The sequence below is a fragment of the Echinococcus granulosus genome, assembly GCF_000524195.1.
Source record: "Echinococcus granulosus chromosome Unknown EG_S00016, whole genome shotgun sequence".
NCBI lineage: Eukaryota > Metazoa > Platyhelminthes > Cestoda > Cyclophyllidea > Taeniidae > Echinococcus > Echinococcus granulosus.
In genome coordinates this window covers 992,245-1,017,679 of record NW_020170396.1, presented here as the reverse complement: position 1 = coordinate 1,017,679, position 25,435 = coordinate 992,245, and the positions used below count along the sequence as shown (strand labels likewise).

General features: G+C 43.0%; 1 protein-coding gene across 1 annotated transcript; it reads left to right on the top strand. All coding sequences in view use genetic code 11, as the record gives it.

The window, feature by feature from the left end:
* Positions 1–10,878: 10,878 nt before the first annotated feature.
* EGR_03236 (DNA-binding protein RFX5) lies at positions 10,879–23,640 on the top strand (the record flags this gene model as incomplete). Its single annotated transcript, XM_024492485.1, has 13 exons — positions 10,879–10,893; positions 11,528–11,922; positions 12,134–12,250; positions 13,397–13,878; positions 14,243–14,445; positions 14,927–15,087; positions 15,179–15,470; positions 16,270–16,563; positions 16,647–16,986; positions 17,064–17,255; positions 22,301–22,570; positions 23,383–23,505; positions 23,615–23,640. 13 exons carry the CDS (start codon positions 10,879–10,881, stop codon positions 23,638–23,640), a joined length of 2,910 nt encoding a protein of 969 aa, XP_024353159.1.
* Positions 23,641–25,435: the final 1,795 nt, after the last annotated feature.

Below are 25,435 nucleotides of genomic sequence, written 5' to 3'. Positions count from 1 at the left end.
CACTACCTCCATACGCCTCAAAGAACCCGAGGGGCAGAGCCAATCAAAGGAGGCGCTTCGATTCAACCAATCTCCTCTGCTATCCCTGCGCTTTAGAGACCGTACTTCACTGTGTGTCCGTGTATCTCTTTTGTCGCTTTTTTTGGTTTACCTTCAGCTCATTAACAAAGTTCGAGACATTTGCCGTATTAGCATAGTTCGCACTGCTCATGATTGTATTATCAACGTCTAATTCGCGAGTAATAGGGGGAGGTGTACATCACTTCAGTAAATTCATGATGTATTGGTCAAGAGATCCCCCTCAAGGAAATTGCATAGCTTTCCAGCCCCTTTGATGTCGTATTAACAAGCAGTTTACCCTACTAAATATCGCTTTTGTTGTTTCACTGCGTCAACTATAATTAAATGCTACAAATTTTCGAACATGATCACCCCTCACTGCCTTTATATAATACCGCGGTTTATACAGGTTTTCTCCTTATGCTCGGAGAAACGCAGATGCGAAAATCGAACCATGCCATGTCTTAAAACCGATTGTGTGCAAGATAGAAAAACAGTGAGTTATGGAAGTGGAGAAGTTGTGACTTGTCACGGAGAACACCAAAAGTCTATACAATCCGTTTTAAGACAAAGCACGTGATTCCATTCGTTCGTTTAATTTGCGGTTTTGGTATCGGACTACTTAGGGGCCCCGCCATTTTACGGGCCTCCGGGCCATACCAGTAGCCTCTTAGCCCTTCTTTACTGTAATAGTGCATTTTCTACCTGAGTTTTTTCTATCTTTGCCCTTAGAGAAGCCTCGAAGCGCTGCAAACAATTTGCAGTAAGTTGTCCGGCTATCCCAATTTAAACAAACAATGGGATGGAGCAAACTCAAGGCTTTATAGTTGCGTGTGCTCATTGAAGGCGCTACAATCAGCTGTCCTTCGCTTTCCTGGCATGAATTACTTCTAAATCTAGCTTTTAAGAGCTATATTTTAACAGCAAGTAAAGGGGATCTTAAGTTGCCAGAGTTCAGACTTTAAACAAAACTTTATGTTGGTTACTGACGCGGACCGGTTGTTAGCGTTGGTTTTTCACCAGCTGAAAATAGTGGGCCAAATTATTCGGTATATTTACTTCTCATTTCGCGCATTATCGTTAAATCCCCAGCAAAGATAGGCAATTGGATTATTGCGACTGGATAAACAACTTTCACTTCGTTTCTGCTTAATTTATAATAAATGAGAAATTCCATTTAGCAAAAAGCATTTTGTCATCACAAAATATTTAGTAGATTATTTCAAAATAAACTTATGGATCACACCGCCGAAAAAGTTTTACATGAACTAATGTTTTGAAGAAATGTCGCATGCATATTTAAAAAGGTCCTTAAGTAGTCATTTTTCCTGTCCTTAATACCAATTTTCCTCTAGTATATACTGTAGCTCCCCAAAACTTTCAGAAGAGCTGAGACTATCGGCGTGGCCTAGAGGTTATGTTGCCGAACGCCTCAAGTGTTTACGTGATCAGGATGCTATGTTAAGCAAACAGTTGAAGTATTACACAGCCCCCCTCACCTTTTTGGAGTCGCCCTCGGCGCCAACCACCACAACTTAGTTGGAGTTTATTTAAAAAATGCACAAAACCGACCGCACCAGTGGGTAGATTTGTGTGTAATCGAAACGTTATCTGACAGCAATGCCAGTGATCCCTCTTGGCGATTCCAGTGGATTTGGACTTTCGGTCCGCTTAGAAAATGCATTGGGGGGGGGGGGAATGCGCTGTCCTTATGATGCTGGCTATGTCGTGACCCCTTACCGGCCTAAAATAGGAGTTATTGAGTAAAGGCTGGGGTTTTAAATGTTTACATGGGATAATATTTCGCTTCCTTACCTTCATCCCACCGTGTTCGCATTTTAATGCTGCCAAGCCATATATTCATCCGGGTTCCATGCGACGGATAGGGAGGCGGAGAAGGTATCGTGGTTTTACATCAGTGACATCTTCATGCAAGTACCGTTAACAACTCCTTAGCAAACTTTCAGATGGTTATGGCGACGGCTAGTGTCGCTTCAGTTGTGAATAGCATCCCTACAGATCACGAGACTAGGGTAGTTACCAAAGGTAGACGCCATCTTCAAACCTTCTGTTAGGGGGCTTTATGCACACTCCCATGCTCAGCATATTCCCTTCTTCGGTCTCGTTATAGTTCAGGATGGTTGTCCCCTATGATCGGGTTTGCTTGCCGCCGCTACCAGTGTAGCGTCCCGAGTCTTTCAGAAGTGTTAAGGATGTCAGAATGGGGCAGACGCCATGACACCAAAAGGAAGATTAATCTGTGGAGACTTAAGCATCCACGTAATCGAACACAGAGTTGAAAAAACTATCAATGCATTATGCACATAAAATTGAATTGAATTGAATTGTACATTATTTCCTTTAAATTTGGTTTTTGCGTCAACCCATGGAGGCAAAAGCGTGCGTGACACCTGAATCCCACGACGTCAGGCATTGCACTGCGATGGGAAAACTTGCAATCAGCCACTACTCGCTTTCCTCAACTTTCGTTCGGCAGGTTCACACATCAGAGCAACTGCTATCGGGTTTCGGTGGTCTAAATGCCCTTTACGCACAGAAACAATCCCGTATTTTGAATTCCAACATGTTTTTTCTGTCTTCAAACACCCTTCCTCTCACAATTTTCGCAAGTACCAACAGCGTCGAAATCGTAACAACTGTAGTGGGATCAAGGTTTCGTGTTTTAGCGCACGCAATCAGCGCATCTGTTATTTGCCCCTTCAGCCCGACAAGTCTCTCTGCGAATCGCGTTTTGAACATAATGATTTTGCTCACGCAAGCAATTATTGAAATCAAGTTGAAGGCAATAATCCGAAAAATCCCTCCCTACCCTAAAACCTACTAACTATCGAACATCTGGGAGACTGTGACAGAAGTATTACTTTAAAGTGGCTATTTAAATTGTGGGGATTAACTACTCACCACTTTTTTAGGAACTGGCGACAGTTGTATTAAGGCTAATAATGGGCTCCAACGGCAAATGTTATTGCTTTCATATATTCCTCTTCAAAAACAAATTGGATTTGATATCTTGACCAGTTATTTAGATAAATGCGTTTATAATTATCCCATCTACTTAAAAATAAGCCAGCTGTTTACGATTTCCGAATTTAGGTGAAATGGCCTAACACCGCTACAATTTATTTGGTGCTGACATTATCAACCAATTAATTAAGTTTATCCAAACTTTTGCATGTTACTAAAACAACGAAGTGAGTATTTCTTTAATGTTACGTTTATTTACAGTTTTTTATAATTCTGTAGCTCCCCTACCTATTGTAACACCGACCTACAGAAGGGCTGGCAGAGCTTGGAGGCCACACAGCCCAGCCGATGCACAAAGGTGGAGCCTCAAGTGCTCGCGAAACCAAAATGAAGAGTTAAGTACATAATACTCATTTGAACTTCGTTCCCGGCGCTCCTTTGGTCAACCTCCCCATCCGCCACCATAATGTAGTTGATGATGTATGTAAAGTACCCACGAACCATCATCGCTGGTCGTCGAACTTGCCCGCAACTGCGATGGCACCCGGCCGCAGCGTCATTGATCCGTCTAGGCAGTTCTATTGAATCTGGAGTTTTTCTCTGTTTGGGAACTGCCTTGAGGAGGGAAGAATGTGTTGGCTATCAGGTATGCCCATCGCTGGTCGTGAGAATGCCGGGTTTCATGGATTAAGGCTTCATGTCCATTTCTCCTTGCCAATTTGTTCCCACTGCAATGTTGCTCAGCCATGTCTACCTATCTGGAATCTGTTCAATTATTGAACAGGTGGAGGAGGTGTCGCGTGTTTACCTCTGCCGCCTTAGTAGAAAATGGCAGTTCTAAAAAACACGGGACTGGTGTAGTTTCCGAAGGTAGCCGCCATTTTCAATCCTTCTGCTGGGAGTCGTCACAAATTCTCTCATCCACAGCATATGTCCTTATCCGTCCCGTTAAAGTTTGGCATTCGGGAATAGAAATCATGGTAGTTGTCTTTTAGAATTAGGTTCTTTTTTCGCTGCCACCGAAGTAGCGCCCTGAGTCTGTCCTGAGGTCGAAAGTAGTCATAATACTAGGACAGGAAATGTATTGCTAATGTACAGACGGCCTTGGAAGGTACTTGCATGGCCCAAAATGTCATGTTGCTCAACGGCGGAATGAAGAGAAGAGGAGCTTTAAGTGTCTGCTTTACCAAAACAAAGCGTTAAATTATTAATCCAAGCATTGCGGTTTAAGTTTACCGTACCTTTGGGTTTGCTTATACAACCGCTAAATTTGTAGGATTTTCATAACGGTGGAGTGACTCGCTTCGGTCACGAAACGTCATCAACTTTTGCCTGATTAAACCGAAGAGTTTTGCCAAGTAGAATTAGGCTGGAATGCAAGAAAGATTGAAAGATTCAAACACTAACCATTTTCATTTATTCATTGCTTGACACGTAGATTTTAATCATGCCCTCCACAGCATTTTTTTTTGAACAGCCAGGCTTTCTAATTCAGCATTTTATATAGTGCAAACTCTTGTAAATGATTTTGTGTTTTTCGATTTTATCAAAAGGCAAAAAAGGCGTCAAGCCATACAATAGCATAGGAACTCAAAATAGAGCAGGTACACCGTCGGAACCTGAAACAGTGAGGCAGGCAAACTGGGTAATGGATACGTTTTTTAAATATTTGGGGAGCAAAATATGGTGAGTTTTGCTACCCCCTCTTCAGTGCAATGTGTATTGTCATTAAGGCTGAAATTAAAGCGGTTTCCAAAGGTCAAACTGATGGGAACAGCACTTTTAACGCCCACTTAACGCATGGCTTTGACTACGCTTCGGGGCAAAATTTGCTTGCCCTCCTTAATTCTTTAGCTTATGTAATGGTTAAAACTGCTTACTGTTATTTGGAATTTGGGGTACTTTGATGCTTGGTTATGATTATGTGAGTATTGAGGAGCCTCTGGGTTTAGAGCTATTTGTTAGTGAACATACCCTCTTTCTGCGCCTTGGCCCACATGCCAAAAAGAGGAAGTCGAATTATTTAAATCAGAATTGATAAAGTTTGTATTTACCTAGTACTTGTAAAATACTTTAATTAATTATTAAACTCGTGATTTTGGCTTTACGGTCACTGAAGGCTCCGTCTTTGTACTTCCACTGGACAGCGTGGCCTCCTGGCCATGCCAGTAACCCCTCAGCCCTTCCGTACGTGGACAGTACATTTTCTGGCCTAATATTATAACCTCTTTCGACTACAGGAAGGGCTTGGGGCGCTACACTTATTTCATGTTTAAGTATTACTTTTGTTTCACTGAAAGTCAAGTCTCAATACCTCACTCTAATTCTTGCATTTGAGTTCAGACATTGGTATTGAGTCGTTTGCAATTACTGTCTGCAGATCTCTCTTACCCAACATTAAGCCAAGGGCCTTGCAGCCGTTTATAGTGAGTAAATCATTGATGTTATATATGCGAACAAAAAGGCTTTAGGTTGTACGCGGACACGACCTGAACGGTTGTGTGCATTTTGAGCATATTTACAGAGAGGGAAAGTTCTCAAGGTAACGTCAGTAAGCTCGGTGTTCCCCTCTTCCACCTCAGCCTTCACACCACTAGAAGGAGGGGACGAGTTAGCCGAGGATATGTTTCATGGGGTAGTGATGAGAGATATCACAGTTGAACGTGTTCAGGAAACGCTATTTACCTCGAGAATTATTGGCATCCGATTCGTCACGAGGTTCGTACTTACTGACCATCTCCCACCTAAAAGGTAAATTCAAGCAAACATGTAGTACAGTGTGCTACTTTCTGATCATTACTTTATTTCTTTTCATGTCCTTTAGTGGGTTGGATCAGGGCATATGGGCAGTGGGTCACTTTTAAAGATACATCGTAGAAATCTTAATTGGGTGCAAATTATAATTACAAAATCTTCAAATGAGTAATTTGTCAATATCAAATTTACGAGAAGCACGATGAAATCTAAAAATGATCTAGTAACTGATACTTTTTAGCGTTCGAAGTCTCTCTAAAGATATAGTAAGGCATCCCAGGCAGGAGGGACTAGGAGGCTGTTGTGACGAGCAGGAAGCAATGGCACACATGATGAAACCAAGTTTGTCGAAACTGAAAACTTATTGTGATAGGACGTTTCCATAATATTTTTTTCGTTAAGCTCATTGAAGACACCGAACTCCATCAGTTTACTTGTTTGCACCTATAACGGTGGAAGCATAATAGCAAAATCGTTTGCCTTAATTTTGTAATCGCTAGCAATCGTAGCGGGGATAAAGTGTCTCACAGTAACTGCGATTACCAATGTCTTGAAAAGATTGGAATTCTGACTTTCGCCATCAAATCTGCATTGTTCCTTTCACGCACAAGCAGCATGCGACTTTAAAGCGGCCATTTACATGATAACGCTCATAAAGTGATAAGTCCCTCGTAAGAGACCAAAAGACTTCCACGACCGTGTTGCGGAACTCTGATCTCGATACCAATGCTATCGGTTTTGCAGACCTTCTGTACGTTAAAGATTATACCTTGCAACGTCTTAAAGGAAAAGACCCCTAAATACCCTTACAGGATCACACTCTCACCTCGTGGGTTTTAGTCTTTAATGTTGCTTGCCATGATAGTACTATTTTTCGGTTCTCAATACTCTCTTCTTATTTTTCATCCAACATTAAACAAAAGTGTTTGTTTCTGGATTTACCTTATATGCAGGGCCCCATCAACTGCTAAACAAATTTATACTGGATTTATTACAAAAGGTACACATTAAGAGCCTTGGTGATGACGAAATCAAGCACATCATAGCGTAACATAATATACCTAAAACATTGTAAAAGGAAAACGGTCAACTTTTCTACAGCCTTTCTTGCGCAAAAAGCAGTAAAACTAAAATGTCTGCCTAATATGCATATGATATGAAACCCTATTTTGCATGCATTCAAAAGATGGTCCATTTATGCATGACTTTAATTGTTTGCTCAATTCTTCGTTTCTGCTTCACGAGCACTTAAGGCTCCTCTCGGCGGCGCAGCTTCTGGGGCGTGTCAGTAGCCCCCCAGCCCATCTGTACTTGTGTAATACAATTTCTGTCCTAGTGCTATGACTTCTTACGCCTTAGGGGAGTCTCGGAGCGATACGGTGGTGGCATTGGAAAGCAAACCCCATCCTAAATGACAACTACTCTGATTTCCGTTTTTAAATGCTAGGTCTTAACGTGACGGGAGAAGGACGTATGCAGCTGATGAAACATTATGTGATGACCCCTAAAAGAAGGGCTGAAAATGACGCCTTACTTTTGGTACCCACTTCAGTCTCGTGTTCTGCCTTAATGTAATTAACAAGTGAAGCGACAGTAAACGTGAACTATCTGGTTACGGAGCTCGCAGCGGCAACTAGGTGATACTCGATACCTCCCCCTCCTCTCTATCAAGTGGATAGAACTCAGGTAAATGGACATGGCTGGGCAGCACAATGCAGTTTCCAAACAGGTCGACATTCCATACCTAGCGGAATTGCTAAGAGGATTAGTAACGAGGAGATCAAGTATCTCCTCAATTTCATGCACATTCGATTATTGGCGCGGTTGATTCGCGGGTATTTTTCTTACAGCGTCGAATATGTTGTAATGGCCAAAGCGGGACGTTGACCAAGAAGGTGCCGGATATGACATTAAAATGAGGGAAGGAATGCTATGGAATGCTCTGATTCTTTTTTTTTTAACTTCTTGTTTTGGTTTTGCGGGCCTTTAAGACTGCACGATCGTGCTTCCACTCGGCGGCATGGCCTATGGTCCATACCAGTAGCTTTCCCCCTTTCTTGCGTCGGTATTACGTATTCTGCACAGGTGTCATGCTTCCCTCCTTTCTTAAAGAAGTCTCGGAGCGATGTATTTGGAAATCTGATTCTCGAAACAAATAATTTGCCCTCCGAAGTTTTCAATGTCATTAAAATGATTTGCGGTAATTCAGTGTCCTTTTAAAAATGCAGCCACTCGAGTTCATTTCGTTTCGTCGAACATCTTGGAAGCCCACGTAAGTAGATAATGTAATTATTTATTAGTTACAAAAAATGTTTGCAAATTTTCACAGAAAGTTTAAAGGTAATTCAAGTCATTGTTCAGCAGAATATAAAATTGCTAGAGTCGAATTCGGGCCGTGACATATTTGTTTTACAACATCCTTCAAGGTATAGAGCGGTCGCTTCGATTAGCCTCGTAATTTCACCTAGCGCCTCCAGACTACGAGCGATTTGGTCCAATTTCTTATAAACTTTGCTACTTTTAGTATATCAGTAACGTCCTTTATCAATCAGCCCTCTCGATTTGGAGGCTTTGAGCCGAAAGTCAACTGGAGAAACAGAACTCCCTACTTTCAAAGGCGGTGTGAACTTCAACGGAAAACTACAATGCTCCAGGACTGATCTTTTTGGTCCTGCCTCTAACAGTAAAGATCCAAACATGTAATTCGCGTACCCTTCCCTCTACCTCACAAATCTGTTCTCGGCTGATCTTATATCCGACACAATCTCGCAAACAGACTTCAAGGAATCTTGTTGGATGAGCGAGTGTTAGCCCGAGAACGCTTACACTGAGAGCAAAAGCTGGAAGCAGGTCAGTGAAAAGCCTAGAACACAGTGTTTTAGTAAACGGGCGAAAGTGGCAGACGATCGCTCGTAAAAGACTAGGAGATACCCAGTACCAGCTAGACGGATAGAACTTTGCACCTGACAGCTGTATGCTTTTCACAGTCAAAAGCTTATTATATGAGCTATCAGAAAGGTAGACTACTACAATTTACAAATGGGAGAGGGAATACAACGAAGTCTTTGAGGAATTAAAGCAAGTCCATGATTTGGCGCCAATTCTGACAAGCCTGGGTTTTCAGAAGCTTACTTTGTTACATTTTCGAAACGCATCATTGCTTGCGCTGATAACGAACCCAAGAAGTAAATGCGATAAAAAAACGCTACACAGGGTGAACCTTTCACCATCCTCACAATAGTCAGGAATTTAAGACATTATAGGATTGCAAATAAAATTCATAATAGGGCCATATTACCAAGCGCTGACTTGGTTGGCGTAAAAACAAAGACGGGACGACTTTATCATACACTACAGGTGAGTTTACGTTGCAACACGAACTTTAGACTCTTAAAATCAAGTGACCATCGCCTTTCTAACCGAACTTATCCGATATCAATAGAGAAATCTGCAGGGTACCGACCATGGAATGGGTCTAGCGTGTCAAAGGTTCTGCACAGACCAAATCCAAACGGAATATCATCGGATAAGTCGACTAAGCAGGTACAACTTGAACGTCAAAAAGTGTGAGTAAAAAGTGTAATTCTTGCTTGCTAAGATCAGACCGAAGCATTCAAATGACTAGCATTGTCAACCTTATTAGCAAATGGCTCTTCCAAACCTACACGAACAATGTAATTATGCAGGAAGAACACATGTGAGACGCCCTGATCAAAAGGTGCTGGTTGCCTTTAACCACCCAAGATGTTCGTAGCCTCTGCCGAACCTGCATTAACTGCTGCGAATTCAAAGAGTTTCACTTCATCCGATATGTATCAACAGCTTCTCTAGGCGAGCCGACACCAATATTTTTAGCCTCTTACCTACTACAGAGCGAAAACTGGTGCAGACCAGTAATGGTGGATGATTTCACGGATTTTGCCGAGGTGGAATACTCCAGGACCCAAAACGTTGACTCTATGCATTCCCTTTTTTATTGATGGACACAAAACAGGACCTCCCTGTAGTGCCTTGATTATTTGCTTAGCTCTTCTATTTGGTTTCACAAGCACTGAAGGCTTCGCCATTGTACTTCTGTCGGACAGCATGAACTGTGGTGCTATCCCAGTAGATTACCGGCCCTTCTGCACGTCGACAATGCATAATCTGCCCTAGTATTATGTCTTCTTCCGCCTTCAGGAAAAGTTAAGAGGGCTACAACCCGAAACTGTATGCAGTGATCAAAACATTAGCTGCTCCCAGAATAAGGATACCATGTAGTTGTAATGAGTTCTGTTTTGAGTACATCTTGTAGGCAAAAAGCGGGCAGATTACCCTAACCGCGTCCATGGCCAGCTCCTCGATCCCCAAGGAGACAAATACTGATGCACCACACAAAACATCAGTCATTTATAAAGTGTCCATACTACGCAATGTACGATGTCTTCCTCCAAAAAACAAACTCAATCCAGAGAATTGAAACCTGGAGTAGGCGAAGTCATCAGGAATATTGCACAATATTTACCCATTGAACACTCGTATCGATTCACAGTGATTTAAAATACGTATTTTGGTCGAAAGAAAGAATGGGAAGAATTCGTGTTTTTACTTACGCGCACCTACTGGCTTTCGCATATTCAAACCAAGAATGCAAGCTATCATCTTATGTTAGATTAACTTCCAGAGAGCTGGACTCATTATATTCTACTGTAAGGAATTAATCCTCTTTAATATCCGCGCTGATCAAAATCTTTATCGCATGCAGGCCTAAATGCAGCACTTGAGCTTTGACAGCGATAAAACAACTGAACTTTGAATGCGCCGCCTCTCCTTAGAAAAACTATAAAGTAAGCAGTCCATGAGATAGCCACGGTAAAAAGAAGCGCACATCTATGCACCAGTTTATTTAGGCGTCTTTGTGTCTAGAGCACCCTATTGATTCGATGCTGGTGTGCAATTTCTAAACGGCTCCCTTGATCAATCATTAGATTCTTTGACACAGAAGTTGAGGGCTAGCGAGGTCGGAACGGTACAATAAAAAGAAAAGTCATCAAAATACGGCGAATGTGATAAGTTTCTAGGGTTTAAACAGTTTTTCTAATGGCTTTCTATGGAGTAAGTTGGTGATCGTTTTTTCTCTATAATCGGGAAGGTTCAAATTGAAATGTGAGGGAAACTGTAACCACGTATAGACGTACCGCGACAATTTGCACAACAATCGTCATAAAAAACGCAAATTACCGGGAAAAGTAGGGTTCGCTTTTACCTTCTTCAGCGTGTGTTCATGTCAAGCTTCGCCACTACGCCAAGCACATTTTCGTTGCATTCAGATACGAATTATTTTTTGCGTTACAAAACGGCACGTCTATTTGTGCTATTAGCTTCAACTTTTAATCTTATTCAGCAAAATATCAAGTTCCTTAGCTCTAATACTGTGGATTTGCGGCACTAAATAGCCCAAATCGCTAGATCGCCACTTTTACGGATAAACACGACTGAAAGTTATATCACCTCTATCTAAGTTTTCTTTTAATTACCATATCAGACTCCTTATTGAATTGCTGAAATTTGTTTAAATTCTTTGGGTTTGACTGCACTTGTAAAGTTTAGCGAATTTGGGTTAATACAAATTTCAACGCTCTTGTTGGCTTATTTAGATGTCGGCTTCATAAGAGGCAAGTTCAGTTTACTATGCCTGTTTTTGCTGGGTTTTTAAATCTACTCTCATTGGATTATGTCACCTTATCAGATGCAAATGCACACTGAGCAAGATACTCGGACTCTTTATGGTTATATCCTAACTAACCTTGAGAAGACAGTCTCTCCCGAAGCACGCTCTCGAATCGATGCTCTCGTACGCGAATTTGCATCCTTCAAGGATACAGAGAAGATTCTCTGTGCTTTATTGCTTCCAGCGGAACCACATGGGACCTCCGCTCCTTCCCTTATAGAGGATGATATCGCTCCTAATGGATTCGAAGTTAACAGTCTTGGTGTCGGAATCTTTGGTGGTTCGGGCTGTTCATCGTCCCTCCATCTGTCAAATCAAGTTGAGCAAAGTCAGGCTTACACGTGGATAATGTCTCATCTGGAGGAGGATGCTTCAACTTGTCTTAGGAAAGATGAAGTGTATGAAGACTACAGGTAACGTGGATAGTTTTGTTATTCCTGGGTTTTTACACTGTGTTTTATTACTTCTTGGTTGCTTGGTCATGGTTGATTTATTCCATGTTTCGATGCGTGGAAATCGATTTGGTGCTATTTTTTCGACTTCATGTCTTTAAATTTATCCATCCTACAGATAACATATTTACTTAGTTTTCGCATACCTTTGAAATCTTTCGTTGCAATATAGGGCGTATTGTGAGAAGCACAATCAGAAAACCCTCAATACGGCGGATTTTGGGAAGGTGATGAAACGAGCGTTTCCTAATGTTAGACCTCGGCGACTAGGACAAAGGGGTCAGTCTAGGTATGTCTCATTTGTCAATGAATGGTATGCTCAAACTACATCAAAAGACTTGCGGCTTCATGAGTAAATAGTTTATCGGGTGCCGGGAGGTTTTGCTGTTGTCTAACCACATGCAACCTTGATTGATAGAACTTCTGAGGTGCTCCTCTCATATAAACATTTGGGCATCCCATATACATGATCCCTCATCTAGTTTCCGTCTTTCCTGGGTGTCTTTCTGTTAGCTATTTCACATTTGAAATTAGTTTCTTTATACAGCGACCTCTTCATTTGCCCCTTCAGAAGTAGTGAGGTATTGTGTCCGTAAATGTATTAATTGCGATTCTGATTCCACTCATCAATTCCGCCACCCCGATTCATAGAGATTGGCTTATTGTCCCCTTTCAGACGATGTGTAGTAGGCAGTTTTATTCATCAATACCGGCTATCGAACGTATGTCTACGACGCTTTTCGCTAGGACATTTATTTCGCAGTTTTATCTCCTTGAGGGAACTCGTTTTATGCAGTGAGGATTGTTTTACTGTGGAACTTTTCCATCGTATTTGTAATCCCCCGTCCTCATTAATATCATTTGTGCTGAACGGTAAATTTACTATTTCGCGGAGAGTCCTACTTCAAAGCTGATTGAACCCACTGTACCTCTAGCAGCGTTATAGATACATGCTACATTAGTAGGATAGATTTCGGACCATAAGTCTGATTTCAAGCTGTTTGTCACTTTATTTCGATACATTGTGTCTGGGTGGGAGGGGAACCCATGTCACTGCCCAACTTGGTGACATGAGAATCTGTTTATGTGTGTGGGCGCGCACACGGGAAGCATATCTCGGTACTTGTAGAGGTGGTGGTAGGGGTTAATTTGCGTCTGCGCACACACCCTTTTCAGACAAAGGCTGAATTACGAACCTAACCGTCCTTCCGCCTACCCACCTATGCATTCATCATTCCACGAATTTTCAGACTTTCCTCCCCTCCTCTTATGGCTATTCTATGGGAATCATGGGCATACCTTTGTTTATTCGGGGGATGTGACGAGGTACTTAAATAGTACGGTCATTTGGTTTGAGTTTTCCCTTGGGGGAAGTTTGTGCCTCAAAGATCTTATTACGGACTTATTGACGCCTGTTCTACCAATTGGATTCCAGGTACTGCTATGGAGGTATGCGAAAGAAGCTTGAGGTTCAGGCACCCTCCCTTCCCGATTTGACATTAGAGCTCTCCGCTCCACCTGCCTCCAACAACTTTCGTAGCGGTTCATCCTCCGTCTCCTCTACCGATGAGCAGCGTCTCTGCCAACGCGGTGAGTTGCCACTCGCCTGGCTCACCGACGAGGTGCGCACAGTCCTTGGTGTCACTGGGCCTATTCTGGCCGACGTGGGTCGAATCATTCTCGACTATGCTCGCACCGTTCTCGGCACTGAATTCACTTCACTGCTCCACTTTGCTCAACACCTTGTCTCCGACCGATATGTTACCGCGCATTCTAGACACGCCTTTGCACTCATTGCTCACCTTGCCAACAGCTCCGCCAACCCCTCTGCCACCACAGCCTCTTCCAGTCTTTCAAACATCCTTCTTACTCCCTCTACAGCTGCTGCTGGAGCCTTTGCTGAAGCACTTCAGAAAGGTAGGTCTTTTTCCACTCGAATGTTTTTGCATCTACACTCGATTAGTCTGTAATGTCGTAGTCGTGGTCCTCACCTAGGCATGTATGGACAAATGTACAGACAATCTCTCGAATCTTATTCCCAATTTTCCGAAAATGCTGCTGCTACTGCTCTCAAGCCGTCGACACCTCGGTCATCACCTATTGTTCCAAGAAAGGATGGTTTTCTAAAAAAGGAAGGTTTGTCTTCGCCAAACCTTTACTTGCTTGCGTCCCGTTTGTCTATGTTCATTTAACTCCAAATGAACTCGATTTTCAGAGACCGAACAGAATCAATCTTCTAGTGTGGATATGGCAAGTGTGAGAAACAATCATTCACCAGCAGGGCGTGTAAACAGCGCTGGTAGCACAGCTTCGTCGTCGCACTCTCAAACACCTCCAGTGACGACGGCAATGGTGAACCAAATGGGCGGTGCTGGTGGTGGCACCCTTCCCTATCGTACCCCAGCCATCACTGTTGCTGGTGCTGTGCCAGTGTCAGCCTATCAAATATCTCCCTCATCACATTATCCTTTTTCTCTAACTCAGGTAAGACCTTGGTCAGCGCTGTTTACGTGCTGTGGTTTTGGGCAGGCTACATGTATGCTAGCGTGAATAATGCTGTCTTGCACCCAGATAGCCCTCTGTGTTTACCCTCGCGGAGGGCATAATTTGGGCTTTCACGCCTAAAATGACTGCCTCCTGAACCTGTGCTTGAGCTGGGGCCGGGTTAAACGCATCTAAGTGATTTCTATCTAAAGTAGCCGTTTGCCTCTCTCTTAAGGAATGGTTATTATGTTTTCGGGAATTTTATTTTATTTGCTTAAAAATGCTTTCCAAAGGCGGATGCCAGTTGCGCTGGTAGGTAACTTCTCACTGTTTCGTCTGTCCTTTTAGCCCTGGCCTTAAACCGAGTCAATTATACATTACTTTGGGGTACTTATTCTTTGCAATCTCCTGCTTCATAACCTGTAATTTAGTATAAGATGAGAAACAGACCAACATCATTTACGTTTTCTGTTGATTTTAGTTTACATCTACCTCAAGCTCAGCGCTCCAAACCTCAGCTACAAAGCCTGCGCTTCCAGTCACACCATCGACTGACGCCTATCCTGGCACACCAGCTTATCTCAACCAACGACATCAGCAGCAACCCTACGCGCATTCCTCCACAGATCAAAGGCGAACGAGGTAGTTTAAATCCCCCCCCCCCCCTAATTATTCTAGTCTTAGCAGCACTTGCATATGTGATATTAACCTTGCTTTCATTGTATCTTACCAGCTTCTCCGAGAACCCTGCCTCCTACTTGACCCCAGTAACGTGTACCAGCAATTACTGTGCTTCGACTCCAACCACACCCTATCCCAATCGCGGTCTGGAGGCGTCTGGTTCGTACGCCTCCTACGGCGCAGGTGGTACTTTCGTTCCTCAGACCACTGACCCGTCTAGTTCCCTCCAGACACAGCCCCCAGCTCCTCCAATAGCCAGTGGTCGCAGTCCCTATGCTGCTATTCCTTACAAACATCCGACCACCCAGTTGCCAATCGATGCTCCCGGAGCTCATGAACCCACAGTAAGTCTTCCTTTCCTTCTCTGACGCCCACTGTAAGAGTGCTGCTGTGAGTTGGGGGGATAACGGAATGAGATAGGTTTGGGTAGTGGCGCAGCGGCCTGGCCCTCATTTGCGCCCCCGTTTCTGTCCTCGGCCGACTGGTGGTGTGAATTTGTTCCCATTCCCACCCACTCACCCAACACTTCGTGTTTGCGTTTGCATGTGTGCGCAGGTACGCAGGAGATACCCTTCGGATTTGTGTCTGTCCCACGTTATCATTTATGGCTTTTTTTGGAACCTGGTCTCCACTCTCCGCCTGTGAATTATTTATAAAACCTACTGGTGCGCTTAAAACCACTGTCTTGATAGTAAGCCGTCATTGATATCTTACTAGGATCTCTTTTTTTAGATTTACAAATGACCCTCTGAAATAACTTTTGCCCTAGCACTTTATTCAGCACCTGCTTCTGAAGTGAGCTGGGGTGATAAAATCAGTTGCGGCGTTGATGTCTTGCAACTTTCATCTTACTAGGTCAACTTTGTTAGTCATCTTTTTATGCATGCTTCTCCCAGTTTGCCTTGGTGGCGGCGCTGGTGGTGGTGGTGAGTCACATCGTCCCCGCAAAGGTTTATAAATTAAATTTGGGCATTTTTTATAAACACACTGTCAGGTTGGGGCTTACCTGTGCAATTGGATAAACCCACCCGAAAGGCACACGCATCTTCCCATCATTCCTGGCATAATTTATTGCCTTACTCTCGCCACCCCGGAAAGGACGTTAGTAGCATAGCTTAACGTCCGGGTTCTTTTTTCTACCAGGTCCGAGTCCACCTGGGCGGCGTAAGCCCGACGAAGCATATGAACTTTTTCAGTCTGTCCAGCGGATCTCAAAGCACGGGGGGCTACGAAACGCGTTACCAACACCGTGCTACTGTTTCCTCTGCTTCCCTACCTGCCCCAGGCGCTCCTGTGCAATCTAACACCGGCTACTATCCTAGTCGCTACAGCAGTTTTAATGTCATGAGTCCAGCAACTCCTGGTCAGGCATCGCCTAGGTTACCTTCGACTTCGATGGGTGGTGAGACCGCTCCTTCAGGCCGGTCTTCGTGGCAGGTGGGGTACTTGTATTAATGTTTCAGTTCGGAAACGTTGATGAACTGTGTGATCATGCAAATATTTTTCCCCCCTAAATTTAGACTCTGAAGCGACCAAATGTGGTGCGGCCAACCTCATCTTTCGAAACTGACGGAGGTGATGCAGATCCCTTCGACTATGATAACCTCCCCCGTCTTGGCTCTTCACCCTGCCCGCCGGAAATTCCACCCAGCTCTCCTACTGAATTCCTCTCCTTCTACTCCGCTGGGAATGCAGCTCGGCGAAAGGAAACTCAGGACACGACGGAAGATCTTGATCGTACTCTAACTAACCTCTCACCCGACACCAGCGTGAACGTGGCAAACAAAGGTGAATCCAGCCAACCCCTTCATGTTCACATCAGCCAAGATTATGGGAATGAGGCTGAGGTGGTGCGAAAGCGTAAGTCTGCTGTACGACTCACCCTTACTGTTGCTGACACTGGGGGTATTCGACACGGCTGTTTGAACTTTCTACAGGCGAAGCACTGCACGATGCACTATTGACTCCGTCCGGTGAATCGTCGAGCGTGAAAACTTCTCCACCGGTTACCCCTCGGGCGAGATATGGCCGACCTCACTCGGGTGGCAATGCGCTCGATCCTTCTTCATCCTCCACCAATCCTCCCGCTCAAAAACGGCCCACTCCCCCCCCTGATAGCAATGCGGGGAGTTTATGAAGTGCAGATTTGTCTAACTCTAGTGCTCAAATGAGCTCCATCTGGAGGTTCTTAACTTCTTGTCATACTCCTTTTGTATACCTAGAGAACCACACAGACAGATGGCATTTCTGTTATTAGCGGACTGAAGCATCAAAATAGGATGCCGCAGCGATTTCAGGGAATCCTTTGACATTATTATTTACCATTTCATCCAGCACTGACACTTTCGTCTACTACGCATTGTACACCTGTATTATAGCCTCTATGAAGTCTCTGTGGTAATTCCCAATCTTTTTTGTATGAACAGAAACACCAAAGCCAACAAGAGAATTTTCAGACTGACGTTTCGCTGTAGCGTTTGGTGTAATCGCACTATTTTGCATTCACATTGAAAAAATACCTCTTGCACATGTTGTATTTTGGTTTGGAATCCCTTTGTGGACAAATTGGAGTGCCTTTTTGAGTGAGCTGTCTGCGACTGCTTGACATGTTTGTTAACTTATGCTTATGTGATGCGGAGGACAATGTGTTTTCTTTTTGAGCAGCCCTGTTTTTTTTTATTGTCAGTTGCGGTGATGCTTTTTTTAAGTAGTACGTCTGCGTCATGGAGGTCTACCAGCAAGGCTTGGGAGCAGTTTCATATCGCAGCCTTCCTGAGGCAGGCTGCTCTCAGTGCCTTTCGCGGAATGAGTCACCATCTCGTCAAATCCGGCAGGACGTCCTCCCGCACTCCGTTTCGCCGATGTGGTTTATTCAGTTTGTCACCCATCCCTTCTTCACTGTGAAGCGGAGCCGATGCGATAGGGGGAGGCTTTGTTTGGATCATGTTGTGTGATGGGCAGGCCGCGGTGTCGACCCCACTTGTACTTTCTCCCCTAGAACGGTCCTGATTAAGGGGGGGGGGGGAGGAGAGAGGCACTTTCGCTTAACGCGATATTTTTGAGGTCGACTCATGTCCAGACACGATTATCCAGTCTGCGGTGTCTGTTAAGGCAGGTTTCTAATGTCCAATGCACCATCAATTCATTTTCTAGGTAGGACAGTTCACCTCCCTTTCAGACATACGACGAACCTGCATTCCGGAATTGTGATTCATATCCAGCTAACTTGTCCGACCTCGATTCAAATTAAGTTGGACACCAGTGGTTTTGAGTAGTGTGTCAAACATAAACCGACCTCCACGTCGATAGTGCAGAGCTCCCCTCCCAGCACCAGGCCCCCCAGCCCTTCTGTGTGTAGGTAGCAAAGCTGCTTACGAAGTCCTGTTTCTAGGGCTGGATCGAGGTAACAAATTGTCGGATTTTAGTACAAACTTCTTTTATTCAATACTCAGCTGTTGGTTTCTTCATCGGTCACCTTCTCGTCTTTTTGTTTTTGTATAAGGAGTTATTTGTTCTAAAATACTTCTCTTGAACGAGTACATGGTGTAAGTGCGAGCTTGGGATCATGCATGATCGGTTCAGCATGTTGGCTTTCCCTAATGGTGTCCAGAATCTAATTTAACCCTGATGAGCCGGTTTAATGGTGAGATTTGCTCCGAAGCGAGAAACACAGCGGAGGTTTTGGTGATTCATCCATGGGCGTGTGTAGAAAGCCTATAAAATTAAGCCACCATCCAAACGGTATTATGACGGTGCTGTTATGACACTACCTTTGGACTAATCAGATCCTATTCGCCCATACTTTAGTTAACGATGTGTTGGATGCCCTCGAAAGTCAGTCAAATTTGCATTGGAGCACAGTGAAAGGATCCAGATATAAAAAAATTCTTAGTCGTACATCATCACAAATGGGAACTATGAGTAAAGTTGATAAACAAAAGTAATACCAAGCAGTGGGGGGGCAAGTAGTCGATTCACGCATTCTTACGATACTGAGGTCGAGACCTAGCTGGGTTGTGCTTGTTGTCCCCAAAATGACGCGTTGAGACAATTTGGCTGTGGATGCTGGTGGGCGCTCTAGGGCACCTTCAGTCTTGCCATGACCTTAACAAGTGAAATCATGAAACCCATTGGCTGTTGGAATGGAATCTGTGGGGCTACGCCAATGCCTGTCCAATAGCTGATTACTGTGACCTGATGAGACTTTTTTGGTCGATTATTAAAGAAAATGGGGGTGATTTTTCGCACAATGATTATTATTCATTTTATATAAGCGGGTTTTTATGGTTGACGTCAGTGTTATTGTAAGAACAGTGGTAGTTAACTCCTTTTTCTAAGGTGTCGCCATTTGATGGTGCCGGCATTAATGTGCTGGCCTATAGCCACAGCTTCAGTCGGAGATTTATTCACTGAACGTGTTACCATGCTGGTACCAGGTCACATAATCTCGGTCTGACCACCTACATGATTAATTAACTGACCTCCCCCCCCCAGCGTTGAAGTCACACACAACCCATCCTACAAACCTACAACCCAATATCCGGCTCTCGCCTTCTAAACACAGCAAAAAATCACGTACGATGGGCTTGACGCATACTAGTGAAAACATTTTTCTAGAATGTATTTAACTATGCGAATTCCTCAAGCTGCTGTTTCTACGCTCACCTTGCTGTCATGACCGTCCAAGTGACCTTCAAGGATGATCCGAGGCGCTGCATATGAGCATTTGCCTCTGCCCCCGCAGTCTCTGCGATAAAATCGCTTACCTGTGATAATTCTTTTCGCTCTTCATATTTACTTTACCATGTAATTTAGTTTTAGCATAGTAGAAACCGCCTGATTACCATGTTTTACTAGTTGCATGCACTAGCACAGCTAATCCCATTAAACTAATGTCATCGCAAAATTTAAGAAATATTCACATCAACCTATTCATTTCCAGAAAGACTGCTCCACTACTTGTGTAAACACAAAAACTTTCTTAAATTTTCACTTATGACAACACCCTGCTTTCAGTGTGTGGCACATCATCTCAAGTAGATGCAGGAGTTTTTGTACGATAAAATGGTGGTTTATCCCCCGGTATTGGTGAGGCGCCACTTTTGTGCCTTTGAATTAGCCTTCTTGTACCTTGCTGGGCGGGCTGGCCTTCGGGCCATGCCAATAGCTCAGACACCTTCGCTGTGCTGAATACATATTCTGCCCGAGTATTGTGTCTTCTTTCGTCTTCAGGGAAGTCTCAGGATGCTACATTTGAACCATTGCTGGAGTATGGGTCGTACTGCTCGGGTGAAGATAGTAACAATTTACTTTATAGCACCAGATTTAAAGTACGACCAATCCTGCTAAATCGAAAATTTCAAGACATGCGTCGAAGCGAATGCGGCTATTTAATGTGGCTAAATAAGCTGGAAATGATTTCATTTTACAAAATTAAAATTAACTTTGGCGATTTACACAGAAGACACCATTCTTTGTGGAGCACGGCATACAAGCACCCGCCTGCATATGTCAGGTGGGAAAACCGAAATGCCATAGACTGAACGATTGCATTATAAATCTGATGAGATTTCATTGACAAAAGTGCACTACGAGGAAAGAATGCAGTATAATTGTCACTAATCAAGATTATCAAAAGACCGGATTACTTGGAAGAGAACATCTCAGAACTGACTAAGTCTTTTGTTTTAAATGGTTTCGAAGGAAGACATTCGGCATTAAACCACCCTATCAAGGATGTATCCCACACACTAATGACCCCGTCAGTTCCACCTTATTCACATATAATCGATTGCATTCTCGGACAAGGTGACATCGTACGGATCTTGCATCACTTCATTCTAAGTCAAAACTTAATAAATATCGCTATTATGAGAGTAGCAAGCGATTCTAGTCATTTACTTGAGCGTGAGATACTTCATCAATATCACGACACAAAAAGTGTTTTAGGAAAAAGCAAAAAGAAAACTGACTGTCGAATGCAGTTACCAACTTGACTAAAACCAAGCTTTCTTTATTTCGCAAAACAGCTACTCCTGTTACCCAATTGAATGTTTATTAGGCTGAAGCTTCCAAATTCCCTTCATAGGGAAATAGCAAAATATAATTGCACAACTACTATAATTTTAAAACACTGCTAGCCTATAAAACTGCTTTTGAAAAGAAGTTGATCAAAATCATGCAACGATTTGTTTTATACTGTCTAAAGGCAAGTAGTTGAAAACTATCATGTGATACCGCTATCTCTAACTGTTTATCCCTTTTGCTACCAAAACTCTATCAGCCATGCTATTCGCACCCTTGAAAAGAGCGATTATAACAAAACTTTTACGCAGACAGAAGTCACACTTTTTGAGTTTAATCGTCTACGTTGGGCACAAATTCAGAGCTCTTCCAGACAAGAATTCCGAGGGATTTTTGGAAAAAACCCTTATAACAACTGTTTAATACAACAAATATAAGTATCTGTTAAAATTTTGTGCTCAATTGGTGACTATAATTGGGATTTCTTTTTATCATTGTGCGTGTAAAATCTAGAATGCAGTTGTACTTATGTCCCATATTCTGCCTATATTGAACCCATAGTTGCACAAATGCTGGCAAATTACTGATTCTTCTTTGGTACAAGGCTTTAGTTTATCTAGTTTTATCATTGAAGCTCACATCCGTTTCGTAATTTATATATGCAGCTCCATTTTTAGCGTTTATATGCCCCCTAAACGGCGTAAACCGATTTAATTCCTCCAATACGATTGCAACCTTTACCAGGTCGTCACACTTAAACGTGTTTAGTCGTCCCCACCTATGTTAATTGATTTGGCATTTTCTTTTTGTACTTATTAAGCACGTCAATCTGTTACAATGACCAGAAATCCTAAATGAATTACACTTAAATACCATAAATTAAGGTCGATTAACCATGTTGCAAAATCCCATTTGTCAATACGGATGTGTTAAATTCTTTATACATTATTTAGCTTTATATATTCCAAATGATCTACTTATTTCAATATCTGCCTGCAATTGTTCACGTCATTAATTCTTAAAAAACCCACCCTTATTACATTATAAAGCAATGGACTTGGCTTCTGGCAATTTAGGGCCGTGTTCGTGTCCATATGTTCTCATGTCTTCCATTAGTGATTTTTTCTGTTACTGTCTTGTTTGTTGTCAGGGATATACGTGGAGATGACAGCAGCCGGTCAGTCATATTCACTCAGAGCCCAAAATCGTCAATGGCGCATTGAGATTCCCGAGTACAACTACCGTGAGAGTGGCCTGAAGTCGCATTACTTTCAGTTTGGCTATTATATACCCTCAGAGAGGCGATGGCAGACCTACCAGCGACATCGCTCCCTACCACCGTGCACTCTCCGTGATGCCATCGACATTCAACGTGAAAACAACTATATCAGTCTCAATCATAATCAAGACAAGTGCAGGAGTGCGTTAATGTCATTAGAAGTATTATCAACCAAAAGTACTATTAATATTGCTCAAATGTTTCATAGTTTCCTCATTACGTCGTTCAAATCATTCCAACCCCCTCTAGTTGGTCATTTGTGCAGCAAATTTTTCTGAGTTTTTTTGCAAAGTAATTGTCATAGGATTATGGCCCAAAACCTATGTCAAAAATGAAATGGTTTATCGTTACAGCAAACTATGCATCATAATCTTAGTTCTCTGAAGGCACTAAAGTGAATTTAACCATATTTTGCAAGCTAAATGAATGGAAAAATCGAAACGACATATATCATCTTAAAATTGGCATTTAACATGAGCCTGTTATTTTAGGGTGAATTTTAGATATTCCTAAATTGTAGTTCGTTTATGAGGTTACTCACGATTTAATCTCACGTCATTTAGACACATGCTTTGTAAGCACTTTGCGCGTTTGCATTGACCGGATGCTATTCCCTTTAAAATAAATTTGCGATTGTTTTCCAAGAGTACTTACACTCCGTTATTTTGATTCATTATTCCAAATTATACTTCCAGTAGCATTTCTCCTTCCCTATGTCGTTTTTTGCATGCCACAAATGTTGATATTGTTATCTGTTGAAGTCACTTGTATGCCTAACACGCACGCTGTCGTTTCATCGTAGGCTTTGGATAGTTCAATAACTCAAACATAAAGCTACAATCATCTCACTAAAACTAACAACTGGCTTATCTTCCAAACACCTTCTACAAAACTTTACATTGAAATTTCCCCTTCCCACGTCATATGAGATTCTGCCTTGGAAACTCTATCAGGTCATGTGCCTTCCGTCAAGTGGAACAGTCACAAATGCATCCCACAGGAGCCCTGCGTTGTCCACCATTTTGCCAGATGCTACAGTCCCAGTCGAGTCTATCCATGCGGCTACTTCGAGGCAAGTCTAATCAAGCGCCCTTCAAAACTTCTAATCCTTCTTAATAAGATTGGTGATCACAGAACTGAAGTTACCCGTTGTTAGTAGTAACACTGCATGATTTTTCGCTGTAGGCACTCGACTCCTTCAATCGTCGTGAGTGTCGACCACTGAATCCCGACTGCTGCAACCCAAGCCTTACTTTCTGTGATGGAGTACTGCCCTAACTACAAATAGACCTTATCCCATGCACCTTCATTTATTTGCAAGAATAAACTGTCTCTTAACATGAGGCACAAATGAAGCTCCTCTTCCTTTGCATAGAGACACGAATTATTTGACGTAAGAAAGGGTAGAGGGAGTAGAGAAAATTCGCATACATATATTACCAATTAGCATAACGCTAATTACAATTTTAAGACTCGAAGGGGGAGACGGAGACCAAGTTATTCAAAAAAAGAAGGAAACACGTCTGCCTCCCACTGGTCTGCATATGGCGCCATATGATGTATGTGTACGCAAATGTAAAGATGCAATTTTGTCACGTAAAGAGGTAGAGGTCGGAGGGACGTGGTCTGGTGATATGTGCGTAGACGGAGGGAAGAAGGGGAGGTTCGAGTTCCAATACTGGGAAGAAAAGTACACATGAAAGACTAGACTGGTATCGGTGGCGCTTTGACACATCGGTCCTGTGACGGGACTTCTTCATCTGAAATGAGAATAGACAACTGGAGACTTCAATTAGCGACAGAGCCTCCTCTTAAGGAATCCCACCTTGCAGAGGCACTGTGGGATAGCACACAGCACAATCAGATATTGAGAATGACTCATCTAAGATTTCACCACCATCGGTAAATCGGGAAAACACCCCTCATGGTACTAGTTGCTTGAGTTTTTGATTAGTCCGTCGTTATACTTTCTTTTTTAATCAAACTGCTGAAAACTTTGCCCCTATAGTGTAGGAGAATTTTCAAAGTATGAGGACATTGGCGCGCTTGAAAGCAATGAAAAGCTCTGTGACCTTACGCCTGATGACTGGTGCTGTCCGTCCTGGAGTCAGCTGCAGGAAGTGCGGCGACGGCAGAGGAGGCAGAAGGCAATACAAAATCCACGTCCATCTCCCTCGGAGGAGCATTCACCACTGGTGATAATGAATACTGACCGCTGCTAAAATAATGACAGTGGGCTGAATAAAACACTATTACGTGAGGATGGAGTGAATCGTTGAAATGGGGGAAGTCTTAAAGGAGGGAAATTGGAATATGTGCAAAAGCGAGACTAAACCCAAGTTTAAGATATATAGGATGAATTTTAGCTGCTCATTTAACAATGCCATAACAACATGTTTACTTCGTAGACGATGATGGACGCCAAATGAAGTGGGATTCGGTCAGTTTTCACGCCCCCCCCCCCCCCCCACCTTTACCCCATTGAATTCATCTTCGCTACACTTCAGTATTGGGTTACAATCTAAACACTTCCATGCCCTTGAGGAAATTTAACATTTTAAATATTCCAACTAAATTTTTTCTGCTAGATGGTACAATTAAAAGAGCACTCATCTAGTCATATGGGTATTTAGCAGAGTTGAATACAGCATTGTGGGCGTTATGAAGATGCAAACCCAAAATGAATTCACCAACTAAACTTTTCACTAACTGCAGTCCAAGACATTTCCTCCTTTCACTTATACGCAGGGGAAAATTAGTCGACAGTTGGCTTTTTTAATTATTACCTTGAAAGCAAATCGAAGAATACATTTCATAGGTTGTGAGATTAGTAAACTGGAGGGCTACAATAGCAAGCATCTACTTAAACCAAATAGGTACAACCGCCGTCTCCAAACACCTTTTCTCTAAACGGAATTCAGAACTCACTTGCCATGAGATATTGCGCCTACACCGGAGCCGCCGCCATCGTTATTCGCCAGCGTCTGCGTGTAGGCGTCCGCCTGT